The 17,727-nt window shown below is 31.7% G+C and overlaps 2 protein-coding genes across 5 annotated transcripts; both read right to left on the minus strand.

The window, feature by feature from the left end:
- Nucleotides 1-1,422: 1,422 nt before the first annotated feature.
- Nucleotides 1,423-16,736, minus strand: LOC142606148 (peptidyl-prolyl cis-trans isomerase FKBP18, chloroplastic). 4 transcript variants are annotated; one of them, XM_075777550.1, is made up of 7 exons: nucleotides 16,402-16,736; nucleotides 15,203-15,276; nucleotides 15,033-15,119; nucleotides 14,770-14,919; nucleotides 14,576-14,635; nucleotides 13,726-13,816; nucleotides 1,423-1,497 (listed from the first exon to the last, which is right to left on the minus strand). In XM_075777550.1, the coding sequence occupies exons 1-6, from the start codon at nucleotides 16,670-16,672 to the stop codon at nucleotides 13,760-13,762; spliced, it is 699 nt and encodes a 232-aa protein (XP_075633665.1). In that variant the 5' UTR covers nucleotides 16,673-16,736; the 3' UTR covers nucleotides 1,423-1,497; nucleotides 13,726-13,759. The 4 variants fall into 4 exon arrangements, with proteins under 4 accessions (XP_075633665.1, XP_075633670.1, XP_075633660.1 ...); XM_075777555.1 differs by lacking the exon at nucleotides 1,423-1,497 and adding an exon at nucleotides 12,436-12,873; XM_075777545.1 differs by lacking the exon at nucleotides 1,423-1,497 and having other exon boundaries at nucleotides 13,497-13,816; nucleotides 16,402-16,735.
- Nucleotides 3,768-6,267, minus strand: LOC142618752 (uncharacterized). The gene is made up of 8 exons (XM_075791798.1): nucleotides 5,958-6,267; nucleotides 5,735-5,836; nucleotides 5,429-5,573; nucleotides 5,100-5,341; nucleotides 4,719-4,940; nucleotides 4,354-4,458; nucleotides 4,158-4,265; nucleotides 3,768-4,037 (listed from the first exon to the last, which is right to left on the minus strand). Exons 1-8 carry the CDS (start codon nucleotides 6,189-6,191, stop codon nucleotides 3,768-3,770), a joined length of 1,428 nt encoding a protein of 475 aa, XP_075647913.1. The 5' UTR covers nucleotides 6,192-6,267.
- Nucleotides 16,737-17,727: the final 991 nt, after the last annotated feature.

The raw sequence follows: 17,727 nt of genomic DNA on the forward strand, positions 1-17,727 counted from the left end.
AATTAAAAAAATATTGCATATATAGTTTTTTTTTTTTTTAAATAATACAAATGGATAAAATTGAAGCACAATACCTAAAATATTATTCCATAATTTTTTTTTTAAAGATTAGACATGTGACTATTTAATTAAAAAATACACTTTTATTTCGTAAGAAAAAATCCATATGAAAAAACCTTTAGAGGATAACCTAAAAATCAATATTTAAATACCGTATCTAAGAATTTAAATAATAATCTAAGGAAAAATCCATATAATGTAATATGGTTGGTTTATGAGGTTTAGTAGTTTAGACATTAATTAGTTCTTTTTTTTATAATGTTTAAATGATCTATTTTAGTGTTAGCATTAGAGAATAGAATAGTCTTGTTCAAGGTTATTAAGATCGATATCTTACAAGGATCGTGAGAGAGTTCAGAGATTAAATCATAGGATTGGTATAAGATTGGTATAAGGATCATAAGATCCTACTTTCCGATTAAAAAAATACTCATAATTATAATTCATAATATATATTAAAGAAATATTGAAAAAATAATAATTTTTTATAAAAATTACTAAAATTACTAATAAAATACCAAATACCAAATCACTACAAGAAAAAAGCCTTATCGCAATGAAATTTTTTGTTGCAATAAACTTCTATTGGAATGAAAAAAAAATTGTTGCCCACTATTTTGATAGAGTTTGTGGCAATAGACTATTGTAACAAAAATTTTGTTGCAATAAAAATTCTTTTATTATTATTAAAAATAGTTTATTACAACAAAAAATATTGTTACTACAATTTGTTGCAACAAAATTTTCGGCAAAATTCTCAATTCTGTCTCTTTCATGCAACTAATAATCTTTGCAAGTTCTTCCAAACATCATTTCAAAGATGTGTAGTGTTTTGATAGAATAATTATAGCAAATTTAGATTCTTCTATTACTTTAAAGAGTTCTGCCAAAATAGGCTTTCGTTTTCAAATTCTTCATCATCCCTAAAGGTGAGAATGCCCCTATTTTTCAAATACCTATATAGATTGTCGGTAAAGTAGGTGTCTGTGCCACTAAAACTAAGAAATAATCATATTTTCCGCTGAGTTGTTAAAGAAGAAGATGGTGATGATTAAGGTTATTAGGATCGAGATGCTACATGGGATCGGTGAAAGAATTCAGAGATTGGATCATAAGATCGGAAGATCCTACTTTTTGATTAAAAAAAATACTAAAAAATACTCATAATTATAATTCATAATATATATTAAAGAAACATTGAAAAAAAAAACTTATACAAATTAATGAAATTACTGATAAAGAACCAAATTACAAATCACTATAAGAAAAAAAATCTTATTGCAACGAAATTTTTTGTTACAATTAACTTCAAATTGTTGCAATAAACCGTTATTACAATGAAAAAAAAAATTGTTACCCACTGTTGCAATAAAGTCTGATGCAAAATCTACCATTGGATTATATCTTCATCTTATATCCTCCATACTTGCAAAAATTCTAGAAAATTAAAAATCAATAACTACGTCATCAATAAATTGTTTTAAGTTATGCATAAAATATAAAATTATAGATCAGATAGTAAATAATATCTAATTGACACAAACACTACAACAAAAATGGACTATAGTGACAAAACCTTTCGTCACAATATGTCCTTATTTCGTCACCGAATACATATGGTGACGAAATAGCATTCGTCACCTTAGCTCCGTCACAGAATGTATAGGTGACGAAAATGTTTCGTCACCAAAAAAAAAATGATAGGTGACGAAAAAATTTCATCACCAATAAAAAATGACAGGTGACAAAAGTTTTTCGTCACCTAATATTTTCGTCACTAAACCTTATTTCTAGTGACAGAATATTTCGTCACCAAATGTTTTTTTTTTTTCCAATTTCAATAGATCAGGTGACAAAGTTTTGCGTCACCAATCATTTTTTTTATTTTTTTTTAATTTCAATAGATCAAGTGACAAATTATTTCGTCACCAATTTCTGCTTATAGTCAAATATGGCAACAAAAATTATCGTCACCAATTTTATTTTTTTATTAATATTCTTTACATTTACTTGTCATTACATTAACCTGTTCATTTCTAACCAAATCCATAAAAATAAATAAAATAAAAAACATTCATTCATTAAATCCATAAATAAAATCCATACAATCTAAAAATGCAATAAAGATGTTCACAAAGTAATTACAACCATTTACATACAAATAATGTCTTAGCTTCCAAGCTTTACAGAAAATTAATTGAGTTCAAGTAGTCTCACAAAAGCTATCTTTTTGCCACCAATCCCAAATCTGCACAAGTATCAAGGAAAATACATTAATAACAAACTAGACTGCAAACCCATATCCCTAATAAGATGTACTACAACAACAACAACAACAAAAAGATTATTATTAGTAAGACAATGCAAAAAATATCCATAGAATACCCAATAACAAACTAGACAAAGTAAGCATAATGTAAAATCATATGAAGCCAAACTATCAAATAAAGAAGACCCGCAACATTCTCATCAAATAAAAACCAAACCTACATTACAAACTACGGAGAAATCATAAAGAATGCAGAAAAATCCCAATTTAAAACAAAACAAATAAAGTGAAATGCAAAACAAAAACTCAGTCACCATCATAAACACAAACCCACCCACCATAACGAATAAAAAATCTAGCCAACACTATTAAAAAAAAAAAAAAAACTAGCCATCACCATTAAAAAAAAACCACAGCTACCACCATAAACAAAAAACCCACCACCACCATTAAACAAAAAGCATAGCCACCACTCATTAACACAAAAACCCAGCCACTACTATAAACAAAAAACTCAGCCATCACAATAAACAAAAAACTCAGCCACCACCACAAATAAAAAACCCACCACCACTATTAAACAAAAAAACACAGCCACCAACATTAACACAAAACTCAACCACTACCATAATCAAAAACCCCAACCACTACCATTAAACAAAAAGCATAGTCACCACCATTAACACAAAACCCAGCCACTACCATAAACAAAAAACCCACCACCACCGTTAAACAAAAAACATAGCCACTACCATTAACACACAAACTCAGCTACTGCTATAAACAAAAAAACCCAACCATCACAATATACAAAAAACTCATCACCAACATTAAACAAAAAACTCAGCCACCACCATAAACAAAAAACCCACCACCACCATTAAACAAAAAACACAGTCACCACCATTAATACAAAATCATAGTTACTACCATAAACAAAAAAAACTCAGTCATCATAATAAACAAATAACCCACCACCAACATAAAACAAAAAATCCAACCACCACCATAAACACAAAAACCCAACCACACAATAAACAAAAAATCCAGCCACCATCATTAACACAAAACCCACCACCACCATTAAACAAAAAAATCCAACTACCACCACAAACAAAAAACCCACCACCATCATTTAACAAAAAACACAATTATAGCACAATTGTGCTACGGTACTCTCATACATATAAGAGGTTACTATAAATACGCTTGTAAAAATGTTTATAATTGAGAGACAAACTCTGTAATACTTGTTTTTGTGTTTTTATGCTAAAATATAGCAACATAGACCATATACAAGCCCCAATACTAATGCTCTTAGGTAGGCAAATAAAACACTAACCAGGATGTGTTCTAGTTAGTAGATGAGCTCCCCACCTCACAAATGTCACTGCCACCCTTGCTCCTCAAATATTGTATGATGCAATCCATCTTCTCCTCAGCTTAAGTTTGCATCCTGGAGCTCTTCTACTTGACCCTCCAGCCTGTAGTTTGCATCTTGGAGTTCTTCTACTCGACCCTCGAGTTGTTGAGTATACTGAGTTGAGGAAGATAAAGCAGGCGTCCTAAGAGATGAGGAAGGCCTCATGCCAAGTCCCTTTACATAGCCAGATCTCGGCTTAAGAACCATCATAGATATCTCCTCTTCAGTCAAAGGTTGTGCTTCAGGAGTGCTACAATGCTCATCTTGCACTCTCAACATCTCTTGCTATCATTTCAAATAATAGAAACCATCAGAAATATATATGTTCTAGTTTTGCAAACATATATAGAATAAAAATAAATATATTCTAGTTTTGCAAACTCAAGGCATAAAATATATACATACATATGTATGTTCGCAATCAGGGTGTACCCACTGTTTTGTCTTTGAATTGAAGTGGGTATCATAGTAGACTTGTGCTAGCTTAGGAATATGACCTCCATTTTTCCGTCTCTGATTATATGCTTTTCAATGTTAGAAGATAAGTTAATTAATTACAACAAGTAATATACTAAGCTTTTGAAAAATTGAAATAACACACCGCCTCATCCACCCTAACTGCAAGCGACTTGTTTCCACATCTATGAATGTGTTTGTCAACCGTTCCCTCTTTATTTCTGTTTCTAGCATTTCTTGCTGAGACTTTCTATAAAGAATAAAGACCAAGAAAATATTAGAGTTTTGACTTAAGTTATATATATATATACATAGATTACAATATAAATCTACTCCACCTTCCAAATAAATATTAATCAAACAAATTTGATAACGAATAATCTAGTAGACATGACACCATAATAAGATCTACATAAAATATTACTCCAATGCATATATAGATAGAGATTATGTAGGTGAAAGGTGAGAACATACTTCACTTGTAATTAAAATTTTCAAAGTATTAATTACCAGCCAATCTTCATCACTCCACTTTCCATCAATGAGTTCAATCCATTTTTCTCGTGTGACATTTTTTGGTGGGTGGTTTCTTGCATATGTGTTTCCTTCGTCCTTCACAAGTTTCTTATATTTTGCGAACAACTTGTTGTAGTGGCTGCTCAATAATCTACCACACTTTGTATTTAGAGATTTGTTCACAAGTACAGATTCTCCTTGTATATCAAATTGATCCTGCAAAGTGAGGTATGTATAAAGAAAATATCATTCATTGAATTCAATATGCTTAGTGACAACATCAACAATACACTATAAAATACAACATAAAGTATAAAGCAATGTAATTAAAACAACAAAATCAAGCTCATTGACAACTATAAACATTTAAAATACCGCCACATTTTGAATGATCGCCTCTTTTTCACTGCTATCAACATTCTTCCAACTATAAACATTCATAGTGGACAAGTTCGTACGCACTTGTACGCCAATTTGACTAGCAAACTTCCCTGCATGTTCACCAACAGGAGCACAAAACTCTGGGGCAATCCGGACCGGTAGCTTCCCATATTTCTCAACAAGTCCGCGTACCCCTAATCCACGCGTCATGCCACGAGCACGTCTACAAGTCGATGCTATCAAGACATAATAAAAATTAAATCAACAAGTGAACCAAATATAGTGTGATTATGAAATCAAGTAATGGAACTTAAATATCTCACCATCCGTGGTAGACGGTGTGCCCACAAGCTGTGCCTCAACATTAGTAGAAATTTGGGCAAGAGAATCTCCACCAAGATGCGTGCTCGATGATGGGCCGGTATGCTGGACTGCTGGTGTAGATTCCTTATGCTTATAACGAGTCATCTGTATCATGCAAAAGTATATAAAAATATCTAAATTTATTACAAGTTAAGATATAAACAAGTTATTTCATCATTTAAAATATCTACAATCAATGATTGTCATTGATCATTCCAAACACAATATTACAAAGTATCTCAGGCACCAAATCATGTATATAATACCTCAGAATCTCCACCGAGAAGTAGACTCGATAATGGACCCTTATGCTGGACTGTTGGGGTAAATTTCTCACGGCATGAACGAGTGCTACGTCCTGGTGCCATCTGTATCATACCAAAATATGTACAGATTTTTAAATTCATAAATAAAAAAAAAAAAAAAGTTATTTCATCACAATATTAAAAAGTACGAAGTATTGCATACACCAAATCATATATATATTACCTCATTATTTAAAGGACTAGATAACTCATCATCACCAATAGCTGGTACATAGTCGTCGTCATCTACCTGAACACTTACTCTTTTTCTTCCCATGTTTCCAGATTTAGGCAGAAAAGTTGACAAATGCTTCAATCCCAAAGCATTTATTTTCTCTTGGTTTTGCTTGATTCTTTGTGCTCTTTCCATCTCATATTCTGTTATTTTATTATGAGTATCTTTGCGCTTTTTGGTCATTTCTGCAACTATAGATTTACATAGAAAATAAAATATAATGTCTATTCATTACAAATTCTTCCCAAGTACGAAACATAAATTAGAACATCAAATAGAAATATACATGAACAAATAATAGGCAATCAAAAATTATTAAACACACGTTTCCATATATAAAGGAAAAAAAAAAATAAATCTACGTATCATAATCCATATCAGGATCCATATCAGAATCAGGAATGCTATGCACTTCATCTTCATTGTTATCCCCTTGCTCTTCCAAATCTTCTAGAATATTCTCAACTTCAATACCACCGTTACAATATTGAACATTATCTTCAACATCGATAGGGACAACATCGCTAATAGCTTCTTGTTGGAATGCTTCATTAGCTTCTGTTTGATCATTAGATTCTCCATCACCCACTTCTGGCACATCAAACACTCCCCTATATTGTACGAATTGCACAACATGCCAAGGTTCACCCCATTTGGTATCACGAAGGTAGAAAACTTGTTTCGCCTGACTAGGTAATATGAAAGGGTCATTTTGATACCACCGACTTTGCACATTAATACTTGTGCAATGTGTCTCAGTTCGTATCGTTCTCCTTCGACCAATCTTATTACCAGTATTGTACCATTCATATTTTAAAAATCCAACCGTTGGATTACATTTTCTATATGTTCTTAACATGCATGCCAATTTTCATGTCAATCGAGTGTAATTTATCATTTGATCTTTAAACTCATCTTTTATGCATTATTTTAAACTACAAAAACTTAAATTTAGACAATTGATTAATGACATGCCAATTAATCTTTGATCACCTTTAAAATTTGTGAGCATGAAAAACTTATGAAGATAATATAATCTAACGGTAGATTTGTGAAGATTCACATTGAATTAAGAAATATAGGACTGGATTCAAGTTGATTCTGATGTAACTCTAAAAAATGTTACACTACCCAATAACTTATTATTGAATTCATATTTTGAAATCCAACCGTTGGATTACATTTTCTATATGCTCTGAACATGCATACCAATTTTCATGCCAATCGGGTGTAATTTGCCATACGATCTTTAAACTCATCTTTTATGCGTTATTTTAAACTACAAAAACTTAAATTTAGACAATTGACTGATGACATGCCAATTGATCTTTGATCACCTTTAAAATTTGTGAGCATGAAAAACATATGAAGATAATATAATCTAACGGTAGATTTGTGAAAATTCACATTGAATTAAGAAATATAGCACTTGATTCAAGTTGATTCTGATGTAACTCTAAAAACTGTTACACTACCCAATAACTTATTATTGAATTCATATTTTGAAATCCAACCGTTGGATTACATTTTCTATATGCTCTGAACATGCATACCAATTTTTATGCCAATCGGGTGTAACTTGCCATACGATCTTTAAACTCATCTTTTATGCGTTATTTTAAACTACAAAAACTTAAATTTAGACAATTGATTGATGACATGCCAATTAATCTTTGATCACCTTTAAAATTTGTGAGCATGAAAAACATATGAAGAAAATGTAATCTAACGGTAGATTTGTGAAAATTCACATTGAATTAAGAAATATAGGACTGGATTCAAGTTGATTCTGATGTAACTCTAAAAAATGTTACACCACCCAATAACTTATTATTAAATTCATATTTTGAAAATCCAACCGTAGGATTACATGTTTTATATGTTCTTAACATGCATGCCAATTTTCATGTCAATCGAGTGTAATTTGTTATTTGATCTTCAAACTCATCTTTTATGTATTATTTTAAACTACAAAAACTTAAATTTAGATAATTGATTGATGACATACCAATTAATCTTTGATCACCTTTAAAATTTGTGAGCATGAAAAACATATGAAGATAATATAATCTAACGGTAGGTTTGTGAAAATTCACATTGAATTAAGAGATATAGGACTGGATTCAAGTTGATTTTGATGTAACTCTAAAAAATGTTACACCACCCAATAACTTATTATTAAATTCATATTTTAAAAATCCAACCGTTGGATTACATGTTCTATATGTTCTTAACATGCATGCCAATATTCATGTCAATCGAGTGTAATTTGTCATTTGATCTTTAAACTCATCTTTTATGCATTATTTTAAACTACAAAAACTTAAATTTAGACAATTGATTGATGACATGCCAATTAATCTTTGATCACCTTTAAAATTTGTGAGCATGAAAAACATATAAAGATAATATAATCTAACGGTAGATTTGTGAAAATTCACATTGAATTAAGAAATATAGGACTGGATTCAAGTTGATTCTGATGTAACTCTAAAAAATGTTACACCACCCAATAACTTATTATTAAATTCATATTTTGAAAATCCAACCGTAGGATTACATGTTTTATATGTTCTTAACATGCATGCCAATTTTCATGTCAATCGAGTGTAATTTGTTATTTGATCTTCAAACTCATCTTTTATGTATTATTTTAAACTACAAAAACTTAAATTTAGACAATTGATTGATGACATACCAATTAATCTTTGATCACCTTTAAAATTTGTGAGCATGAAAAACATATGAAGATAATATAATCTAACGGTAGGTTTGTGAAAATTCACATTGAATTAAGAGATATAGGACTGGATTCAAGTTGATTTTGATGTAACTCTAAAAAATGTTACACCACCCAATAACTTATTATTAAATTCATATTTTAAAAATCCAACCGTTGGATTACATGTTCTATATGTTCTTAACATGCATGCCAATATTCATGTCAATCGAGTGTAATTTGTCATTTGATCTTTAAACTCATCTTTTATGCATTATTTTAAACTACAAAAACTTAAATTTAGACAATTGACTGATGACATGCCAATTAATCTTTGATCACCTTTAAAATTTGTGAGCATGAAAAACATATGAAGATAATATAATCTAACGGTAGATTTGTGAAAATTCACATTGAATTAAGAAATATAGGACTGGATTCAAGTTGATTCTGATGTAACTCTAAAAAATGTTACACTACCCAATAACTTATTATTGAATTCATATTTTGAAATCCAACCGTTGGATTACATTTTCTATATGCTCTGAACATGTATACCAATTTTCATGCCAATCGGATGTAATTTTCCATGCGATCTTTAAACTCATCTTTTATGCGTTATTTTAAACTACAAAAACTTAAATTTAGACAATTGATTGATGACATGCCAATTAATCTTTGATCACCTTTAAAATTTGTGAGCATGAAAAACATATGAATATAATGTAATCTAACGGTAGATTTGTCAAAATTCACATTGAATTAAGAAATATAAGACTGGATTCAAGTTGATTTTGATGTAACTCTAAAAAATGTTACACCACCCAATAACTTATTATTGAATTGAAATCCAACCGTTGGATTACATTTTCTATATGCTCTGAACATGCATACCAATTTTCATGTCAATCGGGTGTAATTTGCCATACGATCTTTAAACTCATCTTTGTGCGTTATTTTAAACTACAAACACTTAAATTTAGACAATTGACTGATGACATGCCAATTAATCTTTGATCACCTTTAAAATTTGTGAGCATGAAAAACATATGAAGATAATATAATCTAACGGTAGATTTGTCAAAATTCACATTGAATTAAGAAATATAGGGCTAGGTTCAAGTTATACCTAATGTAAATCTAAAAAATGTTACACCACCCAATAACTTCTTATTGAATTCATATTTTAGAAATCCAACCGTAGGATTATATTTTCTATATGCTCTGAACATGCATGCCAATTTTCATGGAAATCGGGTGTAATTTGCTATACGATATTTAAACTCATCTTTTATGCGTTATTTTAAATTACAAAAACTTGAATTTAGACAATTGATTGATGACATGCCTAATCTTTAATCACCTTGAAATTTTGTAAGCATGAAAAAAATATGAAGATAATGTAATCTAACGGTAGATTTGTCGAAATTCACATTGAATTAAGAAATATAAGTCTGGATTCAAGTTACACCTGATGTAATTCTAAAAAATATTACACCACCCAATAACTTATTATTGAAATCATATTTTGAAAATTCAACCGTTGGATTACATGTTCTATTTGTTCTTAACATGCATGCCAATTTTCCTGCCAATCGGGTGTAATTTACACATCATTATCCATTTAACTAATTAAATTTAACCCAAACCTAACTTAACCAAATTATTATGGGTAAACTCCAACCCACTAAATTACCCAATTATCAAAATTACCAAATTACCTCTAAAGCTTGCAAATAACCAAAGTACTCCTAAAATCCTCTAAAATTGCCGACATGCACCCTAAACCTAAAAAATTGACCGAAATACCTCTAAAATCATAAAATTACCAAAATACCTCTAAAACTTAAAACATTACCAAAATATCCCCCGAAACTAAAAAAATACCAAAATTCACCCTAAAGCTAAGAAATAATTGAAATACCCCTGGAACCTTCAAAATGACCAAAATACCCCCCGAAACTTAAAAATGACAAAAATACGTCCTAAATCTAAGAAATGACCGAAATACTCTCCAAAACTTAAACATTACCAAAATACCCATGAAACCTAAAAATGACCAAAAATACTATTGAAATATGAAAATTACCAAAATACCCCCTAAATCTAAAAAAGAACCGAAGATATCCTTGAAACCCAATAAACTGACCAAAATACCCCCAAAACCTAAAAAATGACCAAAATAGCCAGAAATTATAAAAATGAGTATTTTTGTCATTTAGGGGTATTTTGGTCATTTTTAGGTTTGAGGGCATTTCGATCATCTTTTAGGTTTAGGGTGTATTTTTATCATCGTATGGGTTTTAGGGCCATTTTTGTCATTTTATAGGTTTCAAGGGTATTTTGGTAATTTTTAAAGTTTTGGGGGGGTATTTTGGTCATTTTTTAAGGATTATGAGTATTTTGGTAATTTTAAAGCATTAAGGCTATTTTGGTTAGTTTTTAGGTTTCAAAGTTATTTTGGTTATTTTTTGGGTTTAGGGGTTATTTTGATAATTTTTTGTTTTGGGGGTATTTTGGCCAAATTTTAGGTTTCGAGGGGTAATTTTTTAGGTTTTGTGTGTACTTTGGTCATTTTTTAGGATTAGAGGATTTCGGTCATTTATGAGGTTTAGAGGATATTTTGGTAATTTTTAGTGATTTTTGAGCATATTTGGTGTTTTGGGGGCATTTTGGTCATTTTGAGGTTATTTTATGGGTATTTTGCTCATTTTAGAGATTTAGAGATATTTTGGTCATTTTAGTGGGTTTTTAGCATAATTGGTGATTTTAGAGATTGTAGGAATATTTTGGTCATTTTAAAGGTTTCATGGGTATTTTGCTTATTTTAGAGATTTTGAGGATATTTTGGTTATTTTAGTGGTTTTTGAGCATATTTGTTGATTTTATAAAAATTAGCTTTGGGTGGGGTATAGATATCTATGGATAAACAAACCGGTATATATGGGTATACCCGCTCATGGCAATCCTTAATTATTTGTAAACAATAGGTGACAAACACTTATTTTGTCACCAAAAATACCTCCATCTTAATATTGGATGATGAATTTGGAATTTCATCACCTCCGATTAGTCTTTGGTTAAACAATAGGTGACAAAAATTTATTTCGTCACCAAAAACACCTACATCCTAATAATGGGTGACAAATTTAAAATTTCGTCACCTTTGGTAAGTCTTTGGTGACGCGAATATTTTGTCACCCTAAGTTTGCCTTTTTTTCATGACCTATAGTGACAAAATAAATATTTCGTCACCAATTTGTACATCTTTGGTGACAAAATATTGATTTCGTCACCAATTGGTACATCTTTGGTGACGAAATATTGATTTCGTCACCAATTGGTACATCCTTGGTGACGAAATATTGATTTCGTCACCAATTGGTACATCCTTGGTGACGAAATATTGATTTCGTCACCCATTTTAATATTTTTATAGTATTTGGTGACGAATTCTTCTTTTCCTCACTAAATGTTATCATTTGGTGACGAAATTGTTTATCCTCACTAGATTTCGTCACCATAGCCCACTTTTGTTGTAGTGAAAATTTAACATGTATATTAAGAACATGATGAACACACAATTTAACGTTTAGATTTTCAAAATATGTAGTAATATTTATTTTATTGAGTAAGGTTGTAACTTTAAGCTACAATCAATTTTGTAGCTAAACTTTATCCTATGATTATATCTTATTCATTTTAAATCTAAATTTGGTAAAATTTAAAGTTGCATACATATACTTTCCAATAAAACTAGTTTCACTTCATTGTCTTTGTGCAGATTATAATCTCATCATTTTTTTAGTAACTTTTGAACTAGAATCAACTGTAAAATAGATCAAATGATACAACTAATTTTGACATGTTTTGACACTATAATATATCAACACATCTATCAACCTAACATTTTTAAATCGTTAGGTTGTCTGCATTATTCGGTTACTATCTCCCTTTTCTTGCCAAACTGTCATGTCAATTTTGCTTATAGCAATACAACTATTGCACTGCATATAACATAGAAAGTGATAATGTTGGGATGCTGAGTTGCTGACAAACAATGCATTGTGCAGTTTATTTGAGCGGCAGCAGCCCCCATCCCCATGTCCTTGCTCTGGCTTTGATATCACGAGGCTCTATTCATGTCTGTAGGTATTGTTGGGGAAGACAGTTATTTTGAGATGCATAAAATGTGAACATACTTATTGGTCATAAGATGCTTGCCTGTTCCACATTGCTTAGGAGGAATCAGGCTTCATGCAGGAAAAACCACAAGTGAATACTATTTTCCAAACGGCATAAAGGATCATCCTTCTATGAAGGTAGTGCTTGTTTTGCCCAATAGGACCTAGTGCATTCTAAAGGCAAACTTGCTAGGTGTAAGTGGTGCATCCTCTTTCTGAGGTAAGCCATAAACCCACTTCTATGGATAGAAGGATAATCTTATAATTAACAGCAATATATCCTTGTCTACCTACCAATGGCCTAGTACCTTATTGATAATTCTTTGATAATTGAGGAGTTTGGGGTTCAGAGTTCAAAGTCAAACTTACAAGTACAGGATTTATGAAGTTGAAGGTTACTTATATCATATGATAAAAAAGAAAAGGATTTCCAATCCATCTATCTAGAATGCAAAAGAAGACTTGTAGGCTCTGCAGCACAGCTGAATATAGAAGAAGGTAGTTCAATCTTGAGATAACTTTCACTTGTAATTCTTGAAGTCTCCAGAAACGACAGTGGCAGTCACTGACTAATGTTAAAAGTACTAATATGTAGCCTCAATCAATACCTTATGCTATTACAGCTATGGACAATAAAAATAGTTATCCCAATTTTACACAGAAAATGTAGATACCTAATAAGCTGGGCCCTTAGTGAAACTAAGCGTTTTCATACAAAAGAATCATTAGCCAAAACTATTATCGTTTACAACAAAAAGGTGGTTGCTGCAATCAAAACCATAAAAACAAAGGTGATGGTGAGGAATTTAATTACCATGAGCTTCTCATAACACAAAACAAGCTCACTTTCATTGAGGTGGTACAACTTGCAAAAGCTCAATATTTAGTTCAAATGTAGCTCCAGGCTGCAAAAGTTCATAATAATTTTAGGGAGCATAAGTCATAATCCCAAATATTTTCTCAGGTATAAAATGTAAAAATAAGAATGCATGTATTACACAAGAATAAACATGTATGTGATGTTGGAAAGACTCAAGACTTGGCAATATGATTGCTAGGTGAAAACTATTATTATTATTATTATTTTTGAGAAACTGCTAGGTGAAAATTATAGAGGTTCATGACTTGTCCAAGTTCTAGAATAAGTGGGGAAGGAGGTTTTGATCCCACAAGTTATTACATGCCAATGATAAAGGCAATTTGATTTTCTTTCTTTTCTCTGCAAAGGCAGATCTTTTGTTCTGTTGCTAAACCTCCTATGTCTATATAAAAAATGAGGACAAATCTGTAATCATAGCTAGTTGTATGCACATTCGATGTATGGGTTAATTAAAAACCATATGTGATCCATGGTGAAAGTAAGTTGTACAAAATGAAACACTTGCGCTGACCCATGTGTACAAACAGTGTGTAGGACACAAGTTTTTATATAATATATGAGGTTCAGGAACATAGTTTTTTGTGATGGTTAAAATGAGGGTCATGACATCTGTTACTTTCTTCTACTATATGGTCTTCACGTTATAGAAGATAAATAAGCTATCACAACAGTAACAAAAGAAAAGAAGTAAAAGTAAACACCAAAAATAAATTTTGTAATATGCTAGCTAGAGTATATGTGTAAGCAATAGTAAATGTACAGAAATTAAGAATAGAGGGCTTACTGGGATTTCATTCATTCCCTTTTGGCCATACCCAGCCTCTGGAGGAATAATCACAGTCCGCTGCAATAAGAGATCATTTTGAAGAAGGAAGGTAAAGGGTCATAAGTTTAGAATAATAGAGAAGATGAGAAACTAAAAGAGAACTTGCTGCCTTCAAAAAGCATATATTGACCAAAAAGGGAGGATGCTATCACCTTTCCCCCTAATTTCATCCCTTCAGTTATTGAGTACATAGCTGCTGGGGGTTTAGGCGCAGCCTGTGCAGAAAACAGACCATTTGGGTTGTCTGCAAGGTCACGTTTCCTTTCTTTGCCTGGAGGAGCTCCAACTTTGAATTCATATGGCTATTCAAATCACAAGTAACTGTGAATTAGCACTTCTAGCTATTGGTTTTGATTAAAAGAAGCTGTGCCCTCTCTCTCTCTGACCGCACACACACAAAGTCAAAGGTGAGAACCTGGGCAATACTACGGTTTCCAGCCAAGAGTTTAGATTCTCGACTTGACACAGCTGTAATCCCACGATACATGCAGTCAAAGTGCACCTATGAAGTATAAGCCAATGAAAAGGTTATTATATATCACATATATGAAGACAGAATTTCTTCAACTTACAGCACAGTCAAACCTGAACTGTTGATCCTTTTTCAGCTATAGGGCCCTTTCCCTCAACAACATCATAGTATTTTAATCCCTCAGCTGCTTTCAAAGGTAACAGAAAAGCAAAATAAGTTCAAATAGTAACTAAGAATGCTCATAACTGCTCTTTCCCATAGTTATTGCAGCTCTGGTACTTGTTTCAGTAAAATTAATGTGTTCCACTCAATATATGCTGGGACCATATAGCCTACAATAATATATACAACCTCTCCATATTAAAGCATAAGCATAGCAACACTTGAGTCACTGAATTAATATCTCAGGCATGAGAGGAAAAAAATTGTTCGCTTTATTTATATTTAAAAACCACAAACACAAAGAGATAGGTCTCGCAACACAAGCTGTCAAACAATCTTAGTTGTCATCAAGGATATTCTCACTCTGATATAAGCTTTTCATGAGTTTCACATTCACCTAAGCACTTCTGCTTTCTTCTTCAAATACTCCCAGCTTAAAAACTTGTACTAAATTCAAAATTGTTGCAAAGATATTGTGTGGGACTTCTAATAGTGTAAAATTCAGATATCCAAATTAAAGACTCTTGAAAGAGAAATTGGTCGAAAGTTGAAACTATTGTTCCTCCAGATGCAGTAAACCTCACATTGTAACTCAAATTCTCACCCAAGTATTAAAATTTAAACTCTTACGCTCAATGGTCCCTCAAACTCCATTAGGATCATCCGCTTGCACGTTGCACCATATAAGTACTCATTCCTGTCCCAACATTTAGCACTGTCCCCTTGCATTTCACACTAGTGTTTTTTTGGGGCAGTTTTATCCAAAAGCACATCAAAGAAGAGTAATTCAAGTCACAAGGCTGAAGAAACTCATTATTATGTTGCACAAAAAAAACCCCTTCCCCTTGTTTAAAATTTTTAAAAATTTAAGGAGGTCTTTAAATGAATGAAAGTTATGTAACATTGAGAAAGTAAAAAATAAACAAATTGTCTTCATCCAAAAAAAAAAAAAAAAATGTGACCATTACCCATCAAATGTGATTGATTGCATAAGTCTATGTCACCAAACGTTTAGATGACCATAAAACCAGTACAAGAAATTGAAGCAAGCAAACACTTGAAGAGTTTTAAGACCCACATGCATATAAATACAAACATAAATTATATGTGAATTCAGATTTTGAAAGAGAGAAAGAAGTGTGTAACTAACGACTAGTGAGGTAGTCTTCAAGAGGGATGGTCTTCCTGTTGCGTCTCTCTCTGGCCTCTGATGGTGCAGATTGTGAAATGAGGCTGAAACCCAAAGGCAGTGAATAAATCAGAATAGCGGACCTTCTCGAAATGGGTATTGGAAGAACAAGTTGGTTTGGACGCTCTGATTGGTTTGTGCTTGATTTTGCACAGATTTGAAGTTGCTGACGATGATTAACGGTCCATTTGTCTAAGCTCCTAACTGAAGCCATGGCCGTTGAAATACACATAGTTAAGGTTTTAACCGCCCAATGGCAGTACTGGTCTATAGTATATATCTTCCTATCCGTTTCTCGGCGGAATTACTTTGATATCCCTTCGTAATCCACATGCACCAACATACGAGCGACTTGTAGGAGTGAGTTTTTTTTTACTTTATTTTATTTTATTTTTTAGGAAAACATAATTCATTTAATTAAGAAAAATCCGCAATGTCAGCTAGGACTATGGAAATAAAAGGTGGTGGAATATCATTTATTCACACCACAAAATCTGAAATATATAAGGCATGTTGAGCTAAGTTAATTTTAAGTAACTTTATTACCTTCTCTCTTTACATGAGAGAAACGTAATTGAGTAAAACATCTAGCGCTAAAACGTACATTATCAATAACCAAACCATCAGAGAAAAAAAATGTACTATCATTGACCAAAGCTCTCATAAGAACTTGAGAGTCACCCTCTAAGACCACATGAGGAGTTGATTTTACAAAAATTCCCACAATCTTTTTTTTTGCAACTAGTCCTCGTAATAAAAATAATGTCAATAATAAGCTTACATGAAAGAGTTATACAAATTACAATATGTTAGTCACCTACAATGGATTATGAAAAATTTTAGATCTCTAGCATTGCTCCTCTCAGCTTTTAAATGTGTTACTTGTGTACATCTTCTAATATTATATCTCGTTTGTAAAGATAACAATTTTCATAATAGTCGAGTTAACAAATTTTATTAGTTATCATTTGGGTCTACTATTGACATTACTTTATTATATACCATTAACAATTTGTAATCTCGTCATTTGTAAAATATTTTGTGAATTTTTTTTTTTTTTGGCTCTAGACTTATTGCAAAATCAATGGTATGAAAAAGAGGTAGAGAAGAGATATGTAAAGATGTGCAAATTATATATATTAGCCAACGTGGTAGGTAAGTGATGACATAGTGGTCGGGGTCTTGGGTCAACAAGACTTCACTTGTAAAGTGTCTTGGGTTCGAGTCATCCTTCCCCCACTAGTGAGTGGGTTAGTATCCATCTACCTCTTGGCTGCACCATCCCCT

The sequence above is a fragment of the Castanea sativa genome, chromosome 1 (assembly GCF_040712315.1).
Source record: "Castanea sativa cultivar Marrone di Chiusa Pesio chromosome 1, ASM4071231v1".
Classification (NCBI taxonomy): Eukaryota; Viridiplantae; Streptophyta; class Magnoliopsida; order Fagales; family Fagaceae; genus Castanea; species Castanea sativa.

What these genes read in the sequence shown, in the direction of transcription:
- LOC142606148 (XM_075777550.1), bottom strand. Translation starts at nt 16,672, where the DNA reads ATGTGTATTTCAACGGCCATGGCTTCAGTTAGGAGCTTAGACAAATGG. An exon ending in AAAAAGGATCAACAGTTCAG is followed by an intron (nt 15,120 to 15,202) that starts GTTTGACTGTGC and finishes TATACTTCATAG; the next exon opens with GTGCACTTTGACTGCATGTA. An exon ending in AGGGAATGAATGAAATCCCA is followed by an intron (nt 13,817 to 14,575) that starts GTAAGCCCTCTA and finishes GAACTTTTGCAG; the next exon opens with CCTGGAGCTACATTTGAACT.
- LOC142618752 (XM_075791798.1), bottom strand. Translation starts at nt 6,191, where the DNA reads ATGACCAAAAAGCGCAAAGATACTCATAATAAAATAACAGAATATGAG. An exon ending in CAGTTAGGGTGGATGAGGCG is followed by an intron (nt 4,266 to 4,353) that starts GTGTGTTATTTC and finishes GCATATAATCAG; the next exon opens with AGACGGAAAAATGGAGGTCA. An exon ending in CTGATTGCGAACATACATAT is followed by an intron (nt 4,038 to 4,157) that starts GTATGTATATAT and finishes TTGAAATGATAG; the next exon opens with CAAGAGATGTTGAGAGTGCA.